This window comes from Microcaecilia unicolor, chromosome 2, assembly GCF_901765095.1.
Source record: "Microcaecilia unicolor chromosome 2, aMicUni1.1, whole genome shotgun sequence".
In the NCBI taxonomy this organism is placed as follows: Eukaryota; Metazoa; Chordata; class Amphibia; order Gymnophiona; family Siphonopidae; genus Microcaecilia; species Microcaecilia unicolor.
Window position 1 is genome coordinate 324756923 of NC_044032.1, and position 27265 is coordinate 324784187.

Below are 27265 nucleotides of genomic sequence, written 5' to 3' on the forward strand. Positions count from 1 at the left end.
TTCTCACATCAAGAAGACATCAAACAGGAACAATATGGTCCACGTATTGGTGATGATGAAGAAAATCTTCAAACATAAGCATTGGACACAGTTCAAAAAGAAAGTCAATGAACCAGCTTATAATTGAAAAAGAAAAACGCCTATATTGCGACCCAACTCGGGAGATAGACGTTTATCTCACAAAAATGATTAAATCAGTATGATGGAAACAAAATTTTCAGTACGTCCGGGTCGCTCGTACGCTCAGAGAGAAACGCCCAAATAAGGGGCGTGTCGGGGGCGTGTTAGGGGCAGTGATACGACCTGGTCGTGTACAACGTATCACGGATAGCGAAATGGATCTGGTTGGGCGGGAGCATGGGCGTCATTTGTTGGACCCCAAATAAAAGTGACCAGAGCAAGGGGGAAACGTCTTTAGACCCAATAGCGCTTGTGTGGAGTTGGAAAGTGGCGAGATCGGTGTTGGGAGAGCTGATTTGTTGGTTGTAGAGAGAAAGTTGAGTGTGTTGAGTACCTGGTACGTTCGTCTGTGTGGCCTGCCTCTTTTGTGACTGACCGTTTGACCTTTCCCTACTCCTACTCCTTGCTCTATCAGTACCTTCCCCTTCCCCTCCCCCTATCCCTCTCCAATCACTGTTCCCACGTGTATATTGTATTCCCTGACCTCCGTTTGTCTCTGTGTTGCCTGTGTGAGTGGAAGAGGGCGTGGTGGCTGGCAGTGAGAGGTCTATGTGTTGTGCGTGTGTTATTACTAATAATAATAATACCTGCACTGCTGGGAAAATGGATGCACTTAATGCACTGGTGTCTGGCATGGTAGAGGAAGAGGGCACACACCGCAGGACGTATGCACGGCCCCGAGTCTATAGGTCCCGCACCACCTTCCTACAACTCACTGACCAGCAGTGTCTTACAAGGTTCAGGTTTGATAGGGACACCATTGTGCAGCTTTGTGAGCAGCTGAAACCCCTCCTTCAGCCCCAGAACCGTAGGAATAACCCCATCCCTGTCCATCTCAAAATCACTTCCTCTCTCTCTGTCCTGGCCACTGGGAGTTTTCAATCTGTATTAGCTGCTAACACAGGGCTCACCCAGGCTTCTATTTCACACTGTCTCACCCAGTTCCTGCATGCCTTTCTAACTCACACCTCTCACTACATCACTTTCCCCACCACCCCCAGGCCCTGCACACCAACATGGCTGCGTTCTATGCTGTTGCTAGATTCCCCTCAGTCATAGGTGTGATTGATTGCACACACGTCGCCCTCAGACCCCCCAGGGCACACAAAGCCACCTACAGAAACAGGAAGGCTTTTCATTCCATGAACATGCAAGTTGTGTGTGATGCCCAGGGGGAGATATTAGACGTGTGTGCCAGGTTCCCCGGTTCCACCCACGATGCATACATCCTACAGCACTCGGGCATCTACCACAGATTTGAGCGAGGAGAGTTCACCGGTGGATGGCTACTAGGTAAGTTCAACATGGATGGACCTATACCTATACCTCCTCCACTGGGCAGCCCTCTGCCCTGGCTTCCTCCACCTCACTCCACAACCCACTATCCTTATCCTCCCTTCCCCACCCCCCTGTACCTGCTCCAAGCAATACACACTCATCTATCTCATTCTGCTTTTCTCCAAAGGTGACCGGAGCTACCCGCAGAGGACGTGGCTCATGACCCCTGTGGTGCATCCACAACCAGGCCCCCAAGAAACTTACAACAGGAGACATCGGAGCACCCGGGGGATCATTGAGTGGACTTTTGGAATGGTCAAAAACCGGTTCCGCTGTCTGGACCGGTCTGGAGGGGAGCTCCTCTACAGCCCTGAAAAGGTGGCCAAGATGTTTGTTGCCTGCTGCATGCTGCACAATTTGGCTCAGCGCAGAGGACAGCTTCTCCCAGAGGAGGCACAGCCACCAGAGGAGGCCCCAGATGAGCAGGAAGAGGAGCCCCCTCCACCCCCAGCCCACAGAGCAGACCTCAATGCTTACCAGCTTGGCATAAGAGCAAGACAAAGACTCATTGAAACAAGTTTTGCGTGAAAGTAAGTGCACATTTATTGTGTATAACTGCATAAGTGCATGGGTGTTCAACCCCCACCCTCACCCTCCAGCATGTGATGACATCACTTTCCCGTCCCCTCCCCCGTCCCCTCCTACCCCTCCCACGGACTTCCTGTGCAGCTGGTGCTGCAGGGGAAGTATCTTCACTGTCTGTGCTGCTCCCACTGTCCTCCTCCTCGGTTTGGGCTACGGAGTGGAAATCTGGCCACTTTGTTGGGTGTAGCCTGGCCACAGGACCCAGAATGGGAGATGGTTTGGTGGTGGGTGCTGCAGTAGTCAGTGCGGAGGTGGCAGATCGCAACGCCCCCCTCTTGGCTGGTGGTTGCTGCCCACTGGAGGAGGATGTGGAGGGCAGGTCTTGCTGCTGCAGCACGGCTGGAGTAGGTGGTGGTGGGCCCGGAGGGTGCAGCCCTTCAATGGTGTGCTGCAGCTGTTGGAGTTGCTGCAGCACCTCTTGTTGGGCTTCCCGCTGTGCCTGGAGCACCTCTCGGTGGGCTTCCCGGTGCGCCTGGAGCAGCTCTTGGTGGGCGTCCCGCTGCGACTGGAGGACTTGCCGCTGCACCTGCAGTGCTTCCCTCTGCAGCTGTAGTTTTTCCTGGCGGTACTCCTCCAGGCGCACATTGTGCCTCAGCAACTCAGTGGCCAGCCGCAACAGTTGCCTCAGTTGGCTGGATGGCCTGTGACGAGGAGCCAGCCCCCTATAGGCATACTCATCAGCAGAGTCAACCAGTGGTGGAGGTGCCGCCTCTGCTGGTGGTGCTGGTGGAGGTTGAGCCTCTACTGCTGGTTCAGCTGCAGGTGGTGGTGGTGGTAGAGGCTGTACTGGTGCAGGTGGTGGTGGTGGTAGAGGCTGTACTGCTGCTGCAGGCGGTGGAGGGTGAGGCTGTGGTGCTGCTGTAGGCCTTGGTTGGTCTTGCAGGCCACTAGGGCCAGCCTCCTCAGAGTCATCACCTGTATAGCACAAGGGTGAGCAAATGTTGGTGAAAATAACCCACTTTTGTCTTTCAGCATTCATATACATTTGCCCCCAAACTGCTGACCCAGCAAAGAGATGGTGAGGAGGAGGAATTGACAGCGATGTGAAGGAGAGCCCCACAGCCAGTTGGGTAGAGGTGGTGGACGGCCAGCCAAGAGAAGGACACCGCTCACAACTTTGTGGACAAGCTGATTGTTGTATATTTGTCAAAATGAAGGACATTTCAGCATGTCTTCTGTTACTACGGACTTGCTAGACTCTCTAGAACTGCATTATCACCCCCATTACAGGCTCCTTAAGTTGCATGCATGTGGCCCACACTCAGTAGAGCACAGAGGTGATAGAAGGAAATAGGCACGGTTTGGTGATGGGAAAATAGGAGGGAGTAGTAGGGAAGGAAGGGTCCCAAAGTAGTGCCACAGTAGTACCCTACATACACCCATAGGAGCCAACTGTTATGCATTATTGGGGGTGAAGCCGAGTGCACAAAACTCCACCCTGGACACCTACAAGATAGTTGCTCAATATTGGGGGTGTTGAAAAACCCACAGCAGCCACAGAGTGTGCTCCTATGACACACCACTACTCAAAGAGAGCTTACAATGTAGTTAAGATGCACACACAGGACAAGTAAGAGGGAAGGTAAATGAGTACGGTAGGGATAGAGAGTAATGATACAGAGCAAGTGAGTAGGGGTAGGTAAGAAAGTCAGCACAGCATCATTAAGATGGTCGTTTATTCTACATATTAGCACACCCGCCTGAAACTCCCTCCCGCTTCCTGCTCACCCCACTCCCCACCTCCCACCTCCTGGCCCCAACTTGTATAACACAGTTTAGTGCAGCGGAACACATAAGCGCAGCTTCATAAAGAATGGTCAACCTACCTGAGTCCTCAGCCTGTGCAGAGGTGTCAAGGGCCCCTATTCCATGGATGCCCTCCTGGGGTAGGAGGGAATGCACCATCAGCTCCAGGGGGGTGAGGTTGGCAGTATCATGTGGTGGGGGATGGGCACCAGCCTTGCGCCTCACATCCCTCCGGAGCTTGCGCCACTTGCGCTTGCAGTCCTCCACGTCCCTTGCACAATGGAAGACTGCATTGACGCTGTCACGGACTGCCTCCCACTCCCTCTGTTTGGTCGTTGCAGCCAGCCTCTGCCCTGTGGGAGCAAACAGATGTTGGTGGCGTTGCTGGATCTCCTGCACCAGTAGCTCTACCTCTCCATCCGTAAAATTACCCTTCCGGGTTGGGGGTTGACGTGGCGGCATTGTACCAATGGGGTTTTCGAAAATACGGAGTGGGTGTTTATATAGTCGCCAAGAACGCCCATTGACACGGGGGAATAGGCGTGTCTGATATGGGCGGTTTTTTTTTCAATTATACACATAATTCCTAAGCGTGCCCAGCTCAGATAGCGATTTGGAGCACATGATTTCGATTATGGGTAGATAATTATGGACGTCCCCACATGCCTTCCCTTTCTTCATTGCCATCTAACCCGCCATTTCCTGCACTGGGACCTTGCCGGTTGTTCTTAAGAATCGTTTACAGGGTTTTACCCTCACTTATAATAAGGTTTGTGTTTGGCAATGTATGTTTGGGTACACCTGTGTATTTGGGGGGGGGGGGGGATTATTGCTGGCCCTCAGCCAACACGCCTTCCGTTTCCACTCTTCCACATCCCGTGAGCCTCCCTTACTTTCTCCCATTCTCTCTGCCTGCTTGTAACAGGCAGTCTGTGGGGTCGACGATATTCCTACACTCGCCCCAAATCAAGCACCCCTCGGTAAGGGACATTTCAATGAGAGAGATGTGCAGCTAATGTTCCAGATGATAAAAGGCGCACTACATAGTCTTGAAACAGACATTCATGGTAAGCTTTCATTTGTCTGCCATCTCTTCTCTTTGTGCTCATAGTAGGAGTGTGCATTCACTGTATGTAGTCTGGAGTCTACTCTTAGCTGGCTGTCTTTTCACCAGGTTCCTGTGCACTGTACTGTGGGGTTGGCAGGTCCTCAGTGGTGTGGGCCAGCTGTTGGAGCTGCTGTATTGGTTCCCGGTAGGTTCCATCTTCCTTGTTTATGTGGTGAACCCCAGTCCCCATTTATGCAGTGCCCACCCATTCTGAAGCTGCATAGGAGGGGGGGGGGATGATATATGCAATGGATGTGTTTAGCACATTATGGAACACCTTCCTAAATTCCTCCATAGGTAGGGAACAAGAACATTTTGTCACAATTGGTAGCTGGAAAAAATGCTCAAGGTGGCTACAGGTACTGCCACTGAGGCCTTAAGACGTGGTGGTGAGGGAGAGGGTTCTGTGTACAGGTTGCAACCCAAAGTACCTGCAGGTGGCTACAGCCTGCTGGCTGCTGTGGCCTAGTGGTTAGAGCACCAGCCTTTATAATCACAAGGTTGCCAGTTCAATTCCCACCTAAGGCAAGTCACTTCACTGTCGGTTGGCTTAGGGACAAACTTTGAGACAGACCCAGAATACCTGAATGTAACACATCTTGATCTACTACTAGAGACAGTGTCATCACAGCTGCAAATAATGTGCACCATTTTTATTTGTGGCCGTCTGTAACACAAGTATTACATTGCAACTGTGATGAAGTAACCATCCATCTAATGGGTTTCCCATTGTTTCCCTTTTTCACCTCAGCACTATATACCTTAGCTGATGTATTGAATGTGAAAATATGAGCCAGCTGTTTGTAGGTCCTTCTTGGCCCCCCCCCCACCAATGTGGCTTGTGGGTAAGGATGTCTGGCCATCAGACAGCAAACACTGTGTATGTGCTACCTGGGGTTATGTGGACATGTCTACTTGGGAGATCACACGTGCTTCACAATCTCTTATTGATGGCACTCTGTGTTGTGGGTCAGTATGGTGGAGGGGACGGAGGGAAAGAGGCTGGCTGGCCATTTGTGTTCATGAACACTAATATCCATCCAGCCTCCCTGGCCCCCCTCCCCTGCACATATGGCCATGCAGGTTGGAATGAACAGGTGGCCTTCTGTATGGCCAACATTCTCACACATACATCAACTTTCTCATTCACACTGCACATTTCATGCTATGCATATTGCTGCCTGCTTCCTCTCAACTCAACAGCACCATTTGCTTATATGTAATGCACAAGGGAGACAAACACACAGACACCCTGATAGTTAAAGTATAACAAAAACATTTATTTCCCCCCCCCCCACCCCTACAAACCAACCCCGAACAATGCCCTCCTCCCCCCCACAACTCCAACAATTCCCTCCCCCCCACAGAACCCCAACAATTCCCTCCCCCCACACCCCCCCAATTCCCTCCCCCCCACACAGAACCCCAACAATTCCCCCCCCACAGAACCCCAATTCCCTCCCCCCACACAGAACCCCAACAATTCCCCCCTCCCCACACCCCCAACAATCTCCCCCCCCCTTTTAAGTCAAGGGCGGGCACACCCTCTGAGTAAGGCCCTCTGTAGCAGGGCAATGAGCAGCCCCAGCAGTACCCTTAGTGGGCCCTGGAGCTGCTCATTGCCCTGCCGTAGGGCTTGGACCTCCTGCAGCAGCTGGTGCTGGCCATCTACCAGCTGCTGCAGGAGGCGCATCATCGCACCTGCACCTAGGGCTGGTGGAGGTGGCACAGGGGCTGGAGCTGGCCCAGGGGACGGAGCAGACCCAGGGGAAGGCGGTGGGGCAGGCGATTGAGGTCCCGCAGGGGATGAGGATGGCCGAGGGGAGGGAGAGGGCTCTTGTGGTGTTACAAGTGGGGAGGGGGCCTCCATATAGTCCTCATCTATGACGAGGACCCCCTCCTCCGAGCCCGCCGACTCCTCCTCCTCCGCCTCCTGTGCTGGGGCCGCTGCCTCCTCCTCCACGTGGCTTCCCTGCCCTGGATCCTGCTCGTGCTCCTGCTCCTCGTCCTCCTCCTCCTCCTGCAGGTGGTGGCCCTCTTCATCAGCACGCTCGGCTTGCTGCTGGTGGAGCCCTGTGTATGTAAATGGAGTGTGATTGAGATCAGCACATACAACATGGCTTGCATAGTGCAGTAGCTGGGTGGCCTGAGACGGGGGATGGGCCACGGTGTGGTAAGGCGTGGCCTATGCCCATGGGGACTGAGCTGCATCAGATGACATGACAAAGAACCCTGGAACCTCCTCTGACACACACCACACAGGACATGTTGCCATACCACATTCATTGCTGAACAGCATGTTTGCATTGTGAGATGCGACAAGGGCTTGATGGGCAGTTGTTGTTGGTTTTATTGGTGGGGGGGTGGGGCAGTGGGAAGGGTGTTGAGCACAAAACGTTTATGAGAGTTAGGCCATGACATCCACTAAAAGTAGGGCCTCAGGCAGGTCTATCAGGACACACTAATCAGCCACCCCAGAAAGGAGAATAGTAAAGTGAGGCATATCATCTTTCATCTCAGGGGGATGGTCGGAAGTTGCAGCCACACTCATGGGAGGACCCCTGCAACCTGCATCCTTGATCTGGGACAGATATGTTATTACTTACTAGTTGGCTATTAGCCACATGGATGGGAATTGATATTGTACAGCACATTGGCATTATTCAAGACGTGTATTCAGCAATCTGTACAGGTGTCCTGGTTTTGAATACTTACACCGAGCCCTAGGTGCCGTCGCACCGCCCGGATGAGCTCGGGCCTCTCACGCCGCACACGGCGGAAGCCCCTCCTCAGGGACTCCAGGTCCAGGTGCACTCCAAAGTGTCTGTAAGATATAAGTTTGTAGAGCAGGGGTCAGGAGGGGATGGTCCTTTTTGTCCTCTGCACACATTGATTTGTTATTCAAATAGCAGAGAGAGAGGGTCAACAGTGTTTGGGGGGGGGGGGGACCACCTCCATTGGTACTGAATCATACATAGGAGCCACCTTTTTACCATTTTGGGGGGGTGCAACCCCCAATGGAGATTACCCCTCCCTCCATACATATATACAAGGCATTTCTTTTATATTGGGGGTGCTCAAGCACCCACAGCAGCCACCGAGTTGGTTCCTATGCAGATGATGCCATAGAGGTGGCATGAGGCCAGAAAGTATCGTTTGTATGCATTATAATGTATGCTTGTAACACTACTTTATATGTGTTATCATTACCATGTTATAAAGTATGGTATACATTTAATTGGTATCATGTTTCCACTATTCGGATGTGTTGTAAGCCACATAGAGGCTGCAAAGAGGAATTGGAAATGTGGCGTTCACAGGCAAGAAATACATAAATAACGAAATACATTCTTGTAGGGATGTGGGAATGGTCGTCATTTCAATAACATACATTTTATTAGTGATATTGTGCATATTCCTATATTACTCATTATCCTTGCATGCACACTCCAGTTACTGGTGGTAACATTGATGACGGAGCTGTTATATGTGTAGGTACAGGAGGGGGGGGGGGGTGGGCCATAACCTTACCTTTCAAGCCTGTCCCTAATACGGGACCAGGCTCGCATGGCCTGGAGCCTGGGGGGCAGGTGGTGGTGCTGGACAAAGAGCCTGGGCCGGTGCCTTAGGCACAGGCGCACCAGCAGCAGGCTCTCCTCCTGTCCGAAGTTGGGCTCTCGTCGTTGTGCCATTTTTCCACGTGTTGAAAACAAGTGCGTTATATAGATGACCTTGCGTGAGGGACGTTGTTTCATGCACAGCTCCATATATAGATGACCATCCCATATATGGCCCTATCAGCACGTGGACACCATCGTAAGCATAGACGTCTTTGACGTGCACATGCCTGGTTATGTGTGTGGAATGTGCCTTATATAGATGAGTATGACGCACCCCACCCGACCCTTTTCACATATACACAATATGCATATAGGTGCATGTTCAGTAGGTGTACAGTGCATACAGGTCCGGACATGCAGATGGGCACATATGAGGAAAATATGGGTGCAGCAGCAGCATGATTTTTCTGTTGTTGACGCATATATGCGTTCCTCATATTTTCCCGTACCTGGATGGCCAGAACAACAAGTACTGTACTTGCGGTACACCTATGTACATTATTTTACACACTTTGTGATTTGGACATTTGCACCTGCAATAATCGACCGTGTTAGGGCGCCCAATTTAGTCACGCTTATGCGCTCCTCATTTGATTGTTTTCCTACAGGGATAATCGATTATCGAAAAACGCCCATACTATTTTCTGATTATACATGCCTATTTTTGGACGTTTTCGTAAGAACGTCCTAATTCGTACTTGGACGATCTTTCAATTATGCCCCTCGAAATGTCCCAAAAACAAACAAACACATCCAAAACTTTGCTTTCAGGAACACTGGATCGGTTGAAATAAAATAAACCAAACAAATTCCCCCCCAGCAAGAAGAATGATTCTTGGGAAAAGAAAATCCAACAGTCATGACTAAACAATGGAAATCATGAGGGACAAAGGGAAGGAATGTTGAAAACCACCAATGGATTAGGAAGCAGAGCGTCAGGAACATCTTGAAGAACGACATCAGGAACGGAAACAGGATCAATCTGCTTGGCAACTGCACCGAATCTTCAAGGTTTTGTTTTTTCTCTGTAGCTGAAAAACAAAAGAAAACGAAGCTATTCTGCTTCGTGGTTAGTTTGGGTCATTTCAACAATGCATGTATCTGGAACCAAATGACTGGGATGACATGGTCTTAACTGATTGATGTGGACCCATTTAAGGTTATCTTCACCTTGAGAATTTTTCCTGAGGTGAATTTGGTAAGCCACAGGTGAAGCTTTTTCCACTATAGGGAAAGGACCATGCCAACTGGGTAGAAATTTCTTCTCTTTTACCTTGTTTCTGCCAAAATTGAAATAGAATACCTTGTCACCAATTTGGTATTCTTTGGAGGTAGTCCCTTGATCATAGTAGGCTTTTCTACCTCTAGCACTACTTTCCAAGTTCTTTTGGGCAAAGGCAAAGGCACTTTGCAAATGCTGACGCAAATGGCTGACATACTCATGAGAGGAAGTAGCACTGGACAAGTTCACATCATTAGTCCTGTAAAGCAAATGAATTGGTAACATCATTTCCCTACCTGTCATCATCTCAAATGGTGACACGCCTGTGGACCGGTGAGGTGTGGCATGAATGGCCATGAGGACCAGTGGCAACTTCATGTCCCAATCCTTACCTGATGAGGATACATACTTCTTCAGAATGGTGACGATGGTACGATTAGCTCTTTCCACTTGTCCTGAGGACTGGGGTCGGTAGGCGATGTGCAATTTACTCTTCACTCCTAGCATCTTCCACATGTGCTGGATCACTTCTGCGGTAAACTGAGATCCTTGGTCTGAATCCACTCGCATAGGCAAACCCCACCGACTGAACACATGATTCAGTAGCAAGGTAGCCGTGGTCTCGGCTGTGCAATTGGGAGCCGGTAGACACTCCACCCACTTGGTGAACAGGCAGGTAACGGTGAGCATATACTTGTTGCCTCGAGTGGATCGAACCACAGGTCCAACCCAATCAATTTGGATATCTGACCAGGGCATAGCAATACCCTTCTTCCTGAGGGGTGCTCGATGTGAAGGAGAGGAGGGCTGAAAACGACAACAGGTCAGACAACCTCTTGTGTACAGCTGCACATCCTGACGCATGTGGGGCCAATAAGCCACTTGCTTCAAGGTCTCGTAGGTAATGCCTTCACCTCGATGTCCTGCACATGGTTCATCATGAGCATGCTGCAACATGATGCCACGATATGTTTGGGGTACTACCCACTGCTCAATGCCATGCCTACTCGTACGAATAAGCAGGTCCTGTCGGATCTTAAACTTCTCTCTGGAGGTGTAGAGTATCCTCAGTTCTTCAGTCTGACACTCCTCCTCCGTCAACGGATGTTCATGTGGATTCTGGATGTACTCATAAAAATCTTCCAACTACTGGATCTGCTTTCTGAGCTGTGACAAGATCAAAGGATGGGATTTCACTGCTCCACTGGAACACTGGAGTCTCACAGAGCTGTTTAGTTTGCCGTCGGGTGACAGCATGAACTGCCAATGTATCAGGTTCTGAGAACTGCCATAATTCTCCTGTGAGTGCACCTTCCTTGGCGAGTTGGTCTGCTAAGTCGTTCCCTATCTTGTCGGGACTATCAACTTTTGCATGACCCTTGACCTTCTTCCAATAGATGGTCATATCATGGTCACGTACCAGTTGATCCAATGCCAGAATCAAATTTCCATGATGTACTGGTTTTCCTTTAGAATTTAGCATGTTGTTCTGCTTCCAGAGGGGTAGATGAGAAACAAAGTTCTGTCTCACATAATCGGAATCGGTGCATATGACTAATTCCCTAATGCCTTTCTGAACTGCAGACTGTACCGCCACCAAGGCTGCAACTATCTCAGCGTACTGGTTGGTCTGAGAACCCATGCTGTGCTTCATCGTCTCTTCCGGTATGGTGGAATTCCATACCACTCCCACACCTGCAACCAACACATGGTCTGTGTCATGGCGGTAGGCACAACCATCCACATAGACCTTAGGCATTGTATCACAGATCTTCTCATCATACAGATGGTGTAGATGAGGTTCTTTCTCTCGTGAGTGAACATCGGTTTCAGACGGACCTGCAAGGGAATCAAGCCCTGCACAGTCGTGCAGATCAGCCATACCTTGGGCTACTACATTACGATGATTCTGAGCATACCTTACCTCTAGAGGCCATCCTTGGAGAGCCAATGTCCAGGAGACTATCCTACTGTTGGACACCCGACCAGATTTGATTCGGTCACTACCCAGGAAACCAAAGATTTGATGACAGGTTTCCACGATTAGCTTCTCTCCTTGGATGTAACTCTGGAAGTGTTGCAGAGCCCACACCGTGGTCAATAAGGATTTCTCACAGTCTGAATATTTCTTTTCCACTTCGGATAGGCCTTTGCTGGCATAAGCCACAACCCGCTTATCGGAATCATATTTCTGATATAAGACAGCACTCATGGAGTGATGGGAGTATCCCAGGTCCACGTAGAACTCACGACCCCCCTCAGGGTACGCGAGGCATGGAAAGTGGCTGAGCTGATCCTTGAGTGTCTGCATCACCGATGCTTGCTCTGGACCCCAAGCCCAGGGTGTGTCTTTCTTCAATAGCTTGACCAAGGGTCTGGTGATCTCCGCTTACTCGTCGATGAACTGCCTGGAGTAATTGCATATTCCCAGAAAGGAACGAAGTTCTGTGAGATTGGTAGGTTGTTTCAGCTGTTGTAAGGCCTGTACTCGCTTCTTCTGAGGTCGCAGACCCTCAGCAGAAATTTCATACCCTAGGTAATTCAGAGATTTCTTGCACCATTGTCCTTTGGCCAATGTCAATTTAGCTCCCGCATTTGTCAACTGTCTGAAAACGTGCTCAATCTCTGACAAATGTTCTTGAAAGGTAGGGCTTTTGATCAGAATATCATCCACATAGACTACAGTGCCTCAAGCTTCAGCATCTGGAAGTGCTTTGTGTAGGAAGATGTTGAATTCAGCAGGTGAATTGAGAAAACCAAAGGGAGTCCTGTTCCACGTGTACTGTTTCTTCCCAAAGGTGAAAGCCAGTTTATACTGATCATGTGGATGTACAGGTACAGTCCAAAACCCTGATGCCAAGTCTAAGCTGGTGAAATACTTAGCCCCCTTGATGGTAGCAAGACTCTGATCCAGTGAAGACATAGGCCACCTAGACAACGGTACTCGCTTATTCAGCTGACGGTAGTCCAAGGCAATTCTCCAACTGTTGTTCTTCTTCAAGATGGGCCACAGAGGGGAGTTGTAGGTGCTGTTGCATTGCCTAATGATGCCCCTGGCCTCCAAGGTATTGAGAATCTCTTGTACAGATTCATAGGAAGCCAATGGAATCTTATACTGGCGCACAAAGACAGGCTTACTATTTGGTTCTGTAGGCACTCTGGTGACGTGCAGGTCTGTAAGGCCACAGTCATATGAGTCTACAGCAAAAAGTTCCTTGTATTTGTACAGCAACTCAGTCAACTGCCTCTTCTCTGTGTCAGTAGTACAAGCATCAGCCTGTTCCACTTGATCTTTCACCATAGCATCAAACTCAGAGAAAGGTTGGTTGGATGGAATTTCCACTTGTTCCTCAATGTCCGCCTGCAGAGATGAGGTTTCCACAGAATTCACAACTCTAGCCATCTTTCTGGACAAAATCAAGAAGTCGTCTTCCAACAGCACTTGTGAACCCGTTGCGTCATAAGGCCAGACAAACTCCAGAGAGACGAGGCCTCTGGGAGAGGTAAACAAACTCTCAGTTTCCCCCCCCCCCCCCCCCCCGGCAGGTGTTCCAAGAGGAAGGCAGCCTGCCAATAATAGGCAAACTTACCTCGACATCAGGAAAAGACTCTCCCACCAGAAATCCAAAAGGGTCTCCATTAGATACAAACACTTCCTCTGATTGCGGATTGGTGACCAACAAATGAAAGGAAGTACCAGTCACCTCCAAACATGGCAGGACACCGGTGCACAACCCTAGGTCCCCAAAATGGGAATGAGGGTTGAAGAACACCACTTTGTCCAATAGACGCTGTCCCTGTGCAAGACGGAGCCGGATGGAAAAGTCCCTCACTCTTGCCGGAATGGTCACATTTTTATCACAGACTACTTCGCAGACCTGGGGTATGGTCTGTCCCGATTTCAGGCTAGCAGACATAGCTTCAACTTCCACAGGGTTGCCATCAAGTCGACTCCACAAGACAAGGTTCACCAGATCCACATAGACTCCCAAGCATACGAGGCAATCGGAACCTAAACATAAGGACTCCTGTAGGCCTTTGACCACCGAGAAGCTGTGGGTGAAAGACTTCTGTCCCACAATCACGGGCAGTCTGCACATTCCCACAAGCGTCTTGGCACCTTGTCCAGGTACCTGCACAGAAGTGGAAGACCCCTTGCTGAAGGGTAGCTGCAGAAACTTGCGAAGACTGTGAAACAGAGTGTCACTGATGAAGGAAACGTCGCTAGGCAACAGCAAAGTGGACTGAAGTGTAAGGTCAGCTATCTGGACAGGGATGGTGTAGGCCTCATCCTTCTGTAGGACATCAACCAACTTGCGAGGATGTGGTGGGTCAGGACTGGAAGTGGAATCAGCGAACTCTTGGGATATGATGGCGTCATCTGGAGAATCTTTCACCGTAGGCGAGTTATTCAACACGATCTCCAGATTGTCATCCTGTAGAACAATGTCAGCTATCCGATCGGTCTGGACCCGGATTACCTCCCCACGCTGGTCCCCCCCTTGTGCACCACACAACTGGAGCTCCCAGATGTGAGGGTCTTCGGATTTCTGAAAATTGATTTGGATAGGGGAATCCTTAAATCCCACAGAACTGGAACCACTGACTCTGCTCATATGCCTTACTTTCCCATATGGAAGGGGGTCCGTAACTTGGGCCCAGATCACCTCATGGCGCAAATCCAAATCAGCCCACAATCTTCTCAGAAGATCAATTCCAATTAAGAATTCTTCACCAGGACAGGTAGTAATTATAGCGGGGTGTTTGATGTATATTTCCCCGAGCTGTAGGGCAAGCCACACCTGACCCACAGTACCAATACTCTGCTTGCCATAAGCCTCCAGTGAGAATTTGCATGGAGTGACACGCAGACTATCTTGACCCTCCCCTAAAGATGCCTCAAGTTTCTGAAACAGGCCTTGGGTAATCAAAGTCACCTCCGAGGCCGTATCCAGGAGACCCTGACAGGAAAATGTCTGTTGAAGTAATATATCCATGGTATATCTGGAACCTTTAGGAGTCAGTTTACCCCAAATGTACCTGGTCTCCTGGCTTGAGTCGCATAACAGAGGCCTTTCCTGGTCCGTGGGCTGGGCATCAGCTTTGGGCAACGTGGGCTCCTCACGGACGGATGATAGAGCATCTACATGAACAGTGGGCATGTTGGTAGGTGACGCCGGAGCCAATCCTAGTCATGCTGTTTCTACTTCTGCAGACTCCGGGTGTTCCGAGATTTCAACGGACTTGACACTGGGCCCTGTCTTGCTGATGTTATTGGGGACCTGATCCTTGTTCCCTGGGTAATTGTTTCTTCTCATGTAGGAAGATGGGGGTTGCTGCGATGCTTCCAATCTTGAACCCTGTTGTTTATCCCGCAATGCTTTAATCTGGGCTTCTAGGGCCCTGATCTTCTCCTCAGGGTCGGAACTCCGATGTTGCGCTATCGTTTGATCAAGCTGTGCCTGCAAGGACCGGATCTTGTCCTGGGCCTGCTTCCTCTGATTATAGCGCCGCCCTCTTGGGTGTTCTTGATCTTCCTGAGCAGCAGGGGGCACTGTATCCCTCGGCCGGCGTGGTTGATTACTGCCACCCCGGAATTGTGTATGAGGAAACAGCACAAACACTGGGTGAAGCCCCCGGGCTGCGGTTCTTCGCAGCTGGTTTGGGTGCCGCCCCCGTGCGTTGTGTGCGACACATATCAAAAACCTCCTCAGCCCGCTTTAACATAACAGAGAACGGTTCTTTCTGGTAACCCGCTAAAGACACTTTTACGTGGTTGGGCAGGCCTTTCACAAAGAGAGTTCTCAAATCTCCAACTTCAAACTCTTGGGTCTCAGAGTCTGCCCCCCCCTCCTGAAATGTTTCCCTCAGGCGATAGGCCCATTCATGGGGACTCTCATTTGGACCACAGCGCATATTATATGCTGCTCTTTTGGCCTCTGTGGGATCCGCAAACAGTCCATACCGCTTCTTCAGGGCTTGTTCCACTATGAATAGATCATTATGCTCGGCTAAAATGGCCTTTAAATACGTTTGGCACTCCGCCGCAAACGTCCATTTCAGTAGAGCTCTTTTATCTGATTTGGCGTAAACCTGTAGTGAGTTAAAAAAGTCATGCACGCTATCCAGGTGAGCGTGTATGGTAACCCCTGAAGACTCCTTAAAAGGTACAATCATAGCGCGAAGTGTTCTCATTACTTGATTGTGCTGCTCTCTAGATAAAGGAGTAACTGTGTGTGTCTGAGTGGAATTTTGCTGTTTAACATAGTAACATAGTAAATGACAGCAGAAAAAGACCTGCATGGTCCATCCAGTCTGCTCAACAAGACAAACTCATATGTGCTACTTTTTGTGTATACCCTACTTTGATTTGTACCTGTCCTCTTCAGGGCACAGACCGTATAAGTCTGTCCAGCATTATCCCTGCCTCCCAACCACTAGCCCTGCCTCCCACCACTGGCTCTGGCACAGACCGTATAAGTCTGCCCAGCACTATCCTCGCCTCCCACCACCGGCTGGCTCTGCCACCCAATCTCGGCTAAGCTCCTTAGGATCCATTCCTTCTGAATAGGATTCCTTTATGTTTATCCCACGCGTGTTTGAATCCTGTTACCATTTTCATTTCCACCACCTCCCGCGGGAGGGCATTCCAAGCATCCACTACTCTCTCCGTGAAAAAATACTTCCTGACATTTTTCTTGAGTCTGCCCCCTTCAATCTCATTTCATGTCCTCTCGTTCTACTGCCTTCGCACCTCCGGAAAAGGTTCGTTTGCGGATTAATACTTTTCAAATATTTGAACGTCTGTATCATATCACCCCTGTTTCTCCTTTCTTCCAGAGTATACATGTTCAGGTCATCAAGTCTCTCCTCATACGTCTTGTAACGCAAATCCCTTACCATTCTCGTAGCTTTTCTTTGCACTGCTTCAATTCTTTTTACATCCTTCGCAAGGTACGGCCTCCAAAACTGAACACAATACTCTAGGTGGAGCCTCACCAACGACTTTACCAGTAGTGGAAGGGTATTGGGAGGCGGGGATGCTGCTGATGTCATCCAGTATGGCTGGGGGCGGTGACCTCCTGGGAAGGGGCACTGGCCCACGATTCCTAGTGATGTCATCCTGAGGTACAGTGTTCCTTGACCTAACTGGGCGGAGACTAAGCTCCTGCATGTGGTCATGAGCCTCAGGAACTATGATACTGTATCTGGGAGAAGCTGACTTAGTTTGATCCCTAGAACCTAACTGAAGGCGCTGAGTGTCCAGTTGCTGATCATTTCTGGAGTACCGATCAGACAGTATGGCAGGTTCCAGCGCAGGGCTAGGTAACTGGGCATCATCACTGTCTAGCAACTCCATAGGCATTACAGTATGTTCGTATTCCAGGCTACAGATCTCCTTACTCATAGCGTCTAATTCTTCTTTGTACAGATCTAAAGCATTTACACAGGCATTGTTATCCCGAAGGGCTTTATGTAGCTTCAGTGTGAGCTCTCTATTCTGCTCCCATAAATCAATCATTTCTTGATTAGCTTTGTGCCTCTCCTGCTGAGCAGAGCTAAGGCTATCTTTTTCCTGTTGCAATTCTAGCCGGGGGGCAGCGAGCGACCCCAGGGAAGTTTTTTTCTCTTCCTGATAGAGAAACCGAAGCCGGTCTAACTCTTGCTGCGTCACGCCCAACTCGTGATTCAAATCAGCTAAACGCTGGGCCTGAGAGCACAGAGAGGACTCCTTCTCCTTCAGTTCTCTACGCAGGGAGAAAGCATGTTCCTCCCATTTAGATCTTTCCATCTCAATAGCAGAACATTTTTCTTTGAGCACAACATATTCGACGCATGCCTGAACCTGGGTGCTGTCCGCACCTTCCCTATCCCTATCCTGTGCAATTAACTCTGCCTTTTCCTTATGTAGAGTCTCAACAGTTCTCTGCATCTGTTGTAGCCTGTCCCGCTGAGCGGAGCTACGGTTTGCATTATATTATTTAATTGCCAGGAGAATACAGCTTAATTCAGCTAGATCTGGGACAGTAAGGCGGGCTTTATTTGTTATCACCCGGTTAATTGCTGACGAATATGCGGCTATGCTATCATCACCCGCCTTGTGAAACAAGTTAAATAAAGAGGTTACAGTCAACTCTTGTTTCAACTTCGGTTTTGTGAAAGACACCAGAATTTCTAAAGCTTCTAATTCCAAATTAGAAAGTGTAACTGTACGAGTTGACATGATCTCTGCTTATCTGTAAGCACTAAAGTAAACACAGGCTGTACTAACGAGCCAGAAACAGGTGAGATTTATGGCTTAGCCTACAGGCAGCTTCACACACAGAAACCTGATGAGACACAGCCAAAATACTCCCCCCCTGCACGTCTCTGAACAGTCTAAGAGACACAGAGCAAGGAATCGCAGAATGAATCCAGACTTCAACAAAGCGTTTAATATCACAGCAGCAATTCTCTCTCACTACAGAAACACAAACCGGAATACTTTTCTCAACTCTTAGAGCTCCCGTGACTGAGCCCCCATATCTGTAGGCGGATTTCCCAGATAATAAATTACCTGAAACAAGGTTTCCCAACAGAACTATCCGCAAGCAAAATATTCTGTTCTCTGTCTAGGGGAAGGGGGAAAACCTTGGCTATGGCCCTACATGCCACTATTTCGGTCAGAGAGAGAGCTGAGAAATCAGGCTGATATATATATTAGCTTTATTATGGATAATATTAAAAATATACAAAATAGAAATTTGGCAAAGCTTTGGCTGAACAAAATTACTGGCAGTAATTCTTACAACTATATTCTCACACTACACACATTTCTTACTGGTTGCTAGGTAAACTTGCACAACTGATTAGAATGCAATAACTATGTTACGAGGTAGTATGGTAATTAGCAGCTTCTTTCCCGACCAAGGTTATGACTAACACCAGCCTTATGCTCAGGTAATCACCACTCGCTAACCCAGACTAATAGGAGATAGATCACTGTGTCTCTCACCAGGCTGACCTCCGGGGACGCCTCTCAGGAGTAGCACAGGTTACTTCCCAGACTCAAGCTGAGAGATCAGCGAGTCTTCGTCAGAGCCACGACAGGCACTCTGCAGCAGTCAGCAAAGGCACAGGTCACACCTTGCAGGTAGCTGAACCACACGGTACTCTTCCAGATACACAGTTCATCAGTTGGTGGACCTTCTTAGGTCACTGGTCTTCTTTCCACCTCCACCTTCTTCCAAGGATTCCGACTAACTAACTCCCCAACTCTTCCCGCTCTTCCAGTGCCTCTCGGTCAGGTGATACCAATTATCCTCTTGTACCGTCCTGTGCATGGGCAAGAAGAGTTCTTGTTTTTTTTTCCTTTGTGACCTTGGAAATGGTAACTTCTGGTGCCATGCATGCCTCCCTTCTCATCATCTCCGAGATAGAAGGGGAATAATTGGAGCACAGAGTGTCCTTGGCTTCAGCAAGCCTGTCAGTGATTTTCCACAAACTGAAGCTGACTCTGACACAGAGATGTGCAGGTCAGAGGTTTGCAGCAGCCATCTTCTAGTAACAAGATGTCATAGGCTTGTATAGGCCAAGACCAGCAAGGGAGACACAGGGACATACCCCTACAGGTCGAACACTAAGTTAAAATCTCCTCCCATTAGTATAGGGAGGTGGTCAAAGGTCTGCATTTGATCAATAATATGCTGGAAAAATTTGTGGTCATAGTGATTCGGAGCTTATATGTTGGACAGTAGTAAGGGTTCATTATTCAGTGTAATGTGCTGAATAATATATCTGCCCTGAGGGTCTATAATCTTTCCGTGCAATTCATATTGAAGCCCTTTTCGAAACAAAATAACCACCCCTGCATTTTTATGTACTGCAGGGCTGTCTACCAAATCCCCAACCCACCAGCGACGTAACTTACTATGTTCTGAGGCACTTAAATGTGTTCCTTGCAACATGGCTATATGTGCCTTATTCCTGTTCAATACCTGTAAAATCTTGGAACGTTTTGTGGGAGAGCTCACCCCTCCCACATTCCATGATATTATTTTAACCATATCTCTCCCCTAAGGGAGCTCAGTAAATACAATGAATATATACCGCAGTATATCATACTTCCTAACAAGAGAATGGTATCCCAGCTTACCACTCTCCTTCCAATCAATGAGGACGGTCCCGGTCCCTTAGTTCCAAATTTACTACTCATATTCATACCCTTATGGTATACATCCTCCCACTCCCTGCCCCTCCCTCCCCCTAACCCCACCCCTCCACCCCCTACTGTCTCCTCTACCCTGACCCTTCCCACCCCCTAAATCTCCCATGGAGTTCTATCTAGAACTCTGCACGTATAGGTACCCCACTTCCCCTTAAGTACAATGCCATGTCAGAAATCAACCTATTACTTTATAATCATGTCATGCAACTAGGAATATACAAGTATTATACATGTTCATATATTAGAAGAAAGGACGATCTTAGAATAGCGAAAAACAGCAGAGATAAAAACAAAGAAGTATTTAGATACCACATGTCTCCACCGCCCTATAAAATTGTCAGTTCTAGTGGACTATCTCGCTGAGATCTTGCATCAAGCTTCAGGTTTCTGCTCTAGCTCTCTCTCTCTCTAAAGATTCTTGATCTCACATCTTCACCATGTGCTGTTCCGCTCCGACTCAAGCCTTACAGTCAGTGCGTCCCATCCATTATGTTCTTTTATAACTTAAAGATTTCCATGCTGTCTGTCAATGTGCAGTACCGGTCTGTCTCACCCGCCAATGTTGAAGCTGTTCCTCTGTTGATATTCAACGTGGTGAGCTGACTGGCAGCGTCTTAATAAAGTCTTTAGCTGCCGTCACATCCGCAAAGTTCCTTTCCACTCCTCCCTGGATAATTCGCAATGTAGCCGGGTATACCAAGTAGAATTTAATTTTTCTGTCAAACAGTTCTGCGCATACTGGCGCAAATGCTCTTTTCGCTGTCGCCACGCTCACAGAATAATCCTGAAAGCAGAGAATTTTCTTCCCCTCATAAGTGAGCCCTGGGCCAGCTCTGATTGCTTTTAATATTGCCTGCTTATGTCCATATTGCAGAATCTTCATTATTACTGCCCGCGGTTTATTACTGGTTTGTCGGCGAGGTCCTATCCGGTGAGCCCGCTCGATTCGTAAAGGATCTGGTAGATTGTTTAAGTGTAGCGTCTCGGTGAGCCATCGTTCCAGAAAGCTCACCAGCTCCGAGTCTTTCAGGCTTTCAGGCAGGCCAATGAGTCACAAATTGTTTCGCCTTGAGCGATTTTCCAAATCGTCAAGCTTTTGTTCCAGTTCCTTCACTTGTTTTTGTAACGCCGCCTGTGGCTCCGCGTTCTCCGTCAATTGGTCCTCGAGGTCGCTGACCCGTTGTTGCATTTGATCTAAGTCCAGGTGAAAACCATCCAGACGCTCCTGTGCGGCCTCAGCTCGATCGTATAGAGCCTGCAGTTTTTTATCTAATGCTGCCTCTACTGCTGCTGTGACCTCAGCAGTAATCTCAGTGGTCCATGCGGAGCACACGGAGGGGCCCTGTAGTTGTTGTCCGTCCGCCATTTTAGCATCCAAGGCCTTGCCCTTCTCCTTTTTCTGTATTTTAGCAACCATTTCTCTGCATTGCACCGATAGGGAGATCTTAAACCGTTCCGCTGCTGTTCCGAGATTTATCGTCCTGAAGCTGATAGAAGAAGGTTGAGTTTGCTGATAAAGAATCGAGGAAGTGTGGGAGCTCCGCTTTTCAGCGACCGCTCTCACCCATGGCACCACGTGACCTCTTGATGCTGCTTTTAATTCCTAACTTGTCACCTGCTCGTATCCTTTATCTTGTCTTCCTCTCTTCAATAGTCCCCTTTCCCTATGTGTCCTATCTGTCTGTCCTACCCTTATCCCTTGTTTGTCCTGTCTGTCCTGATTTAGATTGTAAGCTGAGCAGGGACTGTCTTTTCTTCATGTTCAATTGTGAAGCACTGCGTACGACTGGTAGCGCTGTAGAAATGATTTGTAGTAGTAGTATGCATAAGTGCTATAGCTAGGGTTACCATACGTCCGGATTTACCCGGACATGTCCTCTTTTTGAGGACATGTCCGGACGGATTTGGCCAGCCTGCCCGTTTGTCCGGATTTCTGGACAAACGGACTGGCAGGCGGGCGCGGGACTCCCCTCCCCTTACTCTACTATCCCTGGTGGTCTAGAGGTACCTCTTCATCTGCTAGCTGCCCTGCATACTGTGAGTCTGGCTCTCGGCGTTTCAAAATGGCCGCCAAGAGTTGAAGCAGCTTCGCAAGACTTCAACTCTCGGCGGCCATTTTGAAACGCCGAGAGCTGGACACCACAGGATGCAGGGCAGCTGGCAGCAGCGCTCCGGGCAGGAAAGAGGGGGCTCTTTCCTGTCCCAAAGAGGTACCTCTAGACCACCAGGGACAGTAGAGTAAGGGGAGGGGAGGTGACGGGGGGAGTGGAGATGACAGGGGGGAGGCAAGGTGATTGGGGGAGGAGGGGAATAAGCATCAGGGGCGGGGCGAGGGCGTGAAAGGGGCAGGGCAAGTGTCCTCTTTTTATGAGGACAAAAAATGGTAACCCTAGCTATAGCACACAAATTCCTATGGGGTGTATGTGAGCAGTGCATCAATGGGGCTCCCAGTTACGTGCATGCCTTACAGAATACTGTAAGTTAAACATTCTCCTTATCACATTTACATGCCAGCAATTATGCCAGCTCTATGGCTGGTGTAATGGTACATAAAAGTTAGGTGCCCCATGCTTGCATTCTATAATGGCATCTTGATGCACAGGTGCATTTGTAGAATTGTCAGTCAACAAAAAGCATCAGGGTGCTGTTGGTGGGGGTTCAATGATGAAGGCCCAGACCATGCAAATCCAGTGCTGGTAATGTTCAATATAAAGAAAAAAAAGACATAGTGTACAGACAGTGAAGTGTGGAGACATTTTTTCTTCAGTGGATTACAAAACAAACAAGGCAATTTGGTGCCCAGTGCAAGCAAAGAAGTAAGCACCCACTTCCTCCCCTTTTCTGGCCAGGTAATTGAAAGACAATGAGTCATGCATTCACTGTTTAGGATAGGTGTGTTCAAAGAGGCCAGTTTGAGATTATTTGGCTGTAGCAGGTTTCCATCTGTTAAGAACTAATTACCATTTGAAGGGGCCAAGGCAATGGACATGGAAGGAGAAAGAAAAGATTCTTGTGGCCTAAGGGAAAGGGAAGGAGAATGACATATTGCAAGGGTGGGTACTCTGTGAGAACTGCATCCTGACCCTTTGAAGTGAGATTAGGATTCTTTTACTGAGGATGTGCTTGTTTAACAAAAGGACTGAAATGTAATTTTTAAGGAAATGTAATAATTTTTATGCACCTTTTGACAATTTTAACAAACAAATTACATGACCTATATGATGTATTCCTAGAAAAAACAGTTCTTTGTACTTTGGGCTGAGAAAACTCTATATAATGCCTGCTCTGAAAGGCAGGAGGGGTCGCTGACAATCTTCCTCAGTTTGTCTCAACATACTAAGGAATAGGTGTCCCATTTCCATGGCAAATCCCTTTTGTTTATGTTCTCTCATTACCCTGCTTTTTATTTGCTGCTACTAATTTCTTATTTTTCACGTTCTTGGGTAAGAATAAACTTTATTAACGCAAGAAGCTTCTTTGTTTATAGTTGTTTTTGGTACTTATGAGGCCGGTGGTCCTAAGAAATCAGTTGGGGAATTTGTATGGGTGAGGTGTTGGGTTTTTGGTTCTGAGGCCCAGCACCAACAGGCCCAAACTGTGTCTACCAGGAGGCACCCAGATATATAATTGCCCTCATATTATTTGTGGCTCTTAAGTAGACTGAAGAAAGTGCAAAATTGCTTCTGGTCAAAAAGGTTGTGCACTCCTGGCTTAGAGGTTCCCTTTTTTGCAGAGTAGTAATATGTTTCTATTTTGTTTTCCAGATACTGATATGGAATCTTGACACCCCGGAGTCTGTAATTCAGAACCCAGTGAAAACAGTAGATTCTCACAAAGATGTGGTGCTTTCCATGTCTTTTAACAGTGATGGAAGTCTGCTAGCAACAGCCTGCAAGGATAGAAAAATAAGGGTCCTTGACCCACGCCAGGGAGTAGTTCTGCAGGTAACCCCACTTTGCTGTCTTGCAACATATCTAAGATATATGTTTCACAGTAGTTTTCTGTATTTAAAAAAATCTCATAAATTGTCTTAGAAACTGAGATTATGGGTCTCATTTTCAAAGCATTTAGGGGTCCTTTTACTAAGGCGCGCTGAAAAATGGCCTGCGGTAGTATAGATGTATTTTTTGGGCGCACACAAAATAATTTTTCAGCATACCTGTAAAAAATGGCTTTTTAAAATTTTTGCCAAAAATGGACTTGCGGCAAAATGAAAATTGCCGAGCGTCCATTTTGGGTCTGAGACCTTACCGCCAGCCATTGACCTAGCAGTAAGATCAGATCTCACGCGATAGCCATGCTGTAATCTTCTATGCATGTAGAATGACTATTACTGCCCAGTTTTTGCCGTGTGCCAGAAAACAAAAATTATTTTCCGGCGCATGTAGCGGATGTGTGTCAAAAATGAAATTACCACAAGGGCCACACGGTAGCCGGGCGGTAACTCAAAATTAATGTGGGTTGGGCACGAATAGGCGCCTACACAGCTTAGTAAAAGGGCATCTTAGATTTACAAATTTCCATAGGTTAAAATGGAACCTAGTAAGTCTAAGTGCTTTGAAATACGCCTCTGTATATGTTATCTGCAACCCTCTTGGATTTCCTAGATAATCCAGGATATACATTTATAAAACAAATACATAAATAATTTGATCTTATTTGTTTCTTTAGCAGAATGAGAAAGTGTAGAATTGCTAGTCTGCTTTTTTATGAAGCCCAAACTCTGCATGCTGAATGACAAATTTCATATAGGAGAATGAATCCTAGAAGCTCCTTCATGGGGGTGCCAGATATGTAAGAAAATAGTGACTTACCCAAGGATAAAAGTGTGACTTGCAGAAGCAAGACTTGGCCTCAGATCTTCTGGCTGAGTGGTTCTCAACCCAGTCCTCAGTGCACACCTAGTCAGTTGGGTTTTCAGGATTCCCACAATGAATATGCATAAAATAGATTTGTATGCACTCTCTCCACTGTATGAAAATCTAAGTATTCATTATTGATATCCTAAAAACCTGGATGAAGATCAGGCACCAATAATTAATCCCCTAATTCTATAAACGTGGTTTTCGACTAGTGCATCAAATTATGCATGCAAGTTATTCAATAGCACCTAATTTAATTAAGTGAGTACTAATTGATTTTAACTGCCAATAATGAGCCTTAATTGGCACCAATTTGCAGTTACACAAATAGCTGCACTTAGGCATTATTTTATAAGCATTTAGGTTCAATAGTGTGTAACTACAAAGGGATATTAACATGGGAGGGCATGGGTGGGTCAGGAGCAAAGTTATGCACATAGTTTATAGAATACCGTCCATTACTCGCACGATTGATATTTCTGATATTGTAGTGTTGAAACTTACAGATGTAAGTTGAATGTATGTGTTGAAGTTTTTGGATGATGTGCTTAATAAAAAGTATTTTGGAAAAAAAAGAAAAGAAAAATATATAATATACATAAATAGAAAAATTATGCAAACCACAGAGCTTTACCTCTTGGATTTAGTATTGCAGGGCATGCCTGAGGTGGGAAAAAGAAAGAGGCAGCTTGTTGCAAAATCTGCAAACACAAATCCTGGGGTGTGCTCAAGGAGCAACTCATTGAAGGATCAGGACCCCTGAGTGTCAGACAAGCACTGGGACTTGGGTGAGTTGCAAGGCATGTTTGGGGGAAAAAAGTCTAGACAGTTGTATAGCCATGCTGTGCATAAGGGCAAATAAAAAGGTGCCCAGGGAAAAAATGGAGTCTTTTTTTCCCAGAGTGGAGACAAATAAAGCAGATCAGTCAATAGTGCAATTCAAACTTTATTATAGGGTTAAGACCCAAAAGAACGCTCGACAAAGGCCGTGTTTCGCCCAAAGGGACTGTGTCAGGGGCTATAAAATAATCAGTAATAAAATTATATATATAAAAAATATATAAAAGTATAAAAGCAACAGAACCAGAACATCAGGACATTAAAAAAAATAAACATACATGAATATAATAGATGTTACCAATACATATAATAAAACTAATAATAGAAATATTATAGATAGACAATCAATACATAAAAAGATCATAATATACATATAAAATAGTAGAGTATAAATAGGACACATACCTAAAATATTATCTCCATCAATAAAAGGGTTAGATGGTGTATAGCCTAGTTACCACCATATGTTACCACCATAAGGCAGAAAATAAATATAAGACAAAAAATGTTTTAAAAAAACAGCTAATGTGAAATACCTTATAAAATTATAAAAACAAAACAATAAGCCCCCCAAAATATAAAAGATATATAAAAAAAACACAAGTCACTTTTTAATGGCCAAAGGACTACGGCACCATACCATGTAAAAAAATCCAGCACAGATGCTTTGTTAACAGTAGAATCTATGTGGCAAAAAAACAAATAACAAATACAGTGGTTGAATGAACTTGGATACTGATGGACAAAGTCAGTCTAATTGCCAATTAAAGCCAAAAACCATAAGTAAAGTAAAATCAGGCTCAAACTTATTGCTTTCAAGGAAATGACTACGTGTAACCACACACCGGTATCTCTGGAAAAAACGGACAATGCACCCAGTGTTATTTATATCCGAACAGAGTTCAAAGGTCAATCTACTGCTGCCAAAATCATAATACAAAACCCATAAGATTAAAACTGAATCATACACCGCTAATAAGCTATGCAGAACTATAAAAATACTGAATCGTAAAAATAAAATATAGAAACAGTGCAAAACAAGTACTGCCATTATACAAAAGTACCACCAGAGAAAATGGAGTCGGTACCGCCAAAGAATATCACATTGGTTCACTATATAAATCACATACATTGTTTAGCAAAAACAAAACTCAAGATATATGATTCCTTTGAAAAATCTTTTTACAAAAACTGCCAAATTACAAAAATACCACCTGGCAGTAGTTCCATCCCCAGCGCATGGCATTTCTGGCACTAGTGGAAATATTCAAAAATTATTTCTACAGGTGCTAACCAGGCGGTAATCGGGCAGCGTTGCTTGCTGTAACCAGTATGAATAAAAAATATATTTTTTTGTTTACCTGGCCCCTGGGAGCTGTGGGGAGGCTCCAGGATGTGTTTGGAAGCTGGGGGCGTGACCGTCGCAGGATTGCACATCCGACGCAAACCGCGTGATTCCGGACCACCCCTGGTAAAGATGAGGCAGGGCAGACCTGGCAGGAAAAGCCCTGAGCTCCCTGAGGCCTATAGGAGCCCGGGGAACACTAGAAGTGAGTC

At 47.3% G+C, this 27265-nt stretch overlaps 1 protein-coding gene across 2 annotated transcripts in view; it reads left to right on the forward strand.

Moving 5' to 3' along the window:
• The window catches only part of CORO2A (coronin 2A), a 467084-nt gene that overhangs the window by 188159 nt on the left and 251660 nt on the right, over positions 1–27265 (forward strand). For both annotated transcript variants that reach the window (XM_030194343.1, XM_030194344.1), the window contains exon 5: positions 23771–23950. In XM_030194343.1, coding sequence (XP_030050203.1) covers positions 23771–23950 — 180 coding nt within the window. The remainder of the gene's footprint in view (positions 1–23770; positions 23951–27265) is intronic.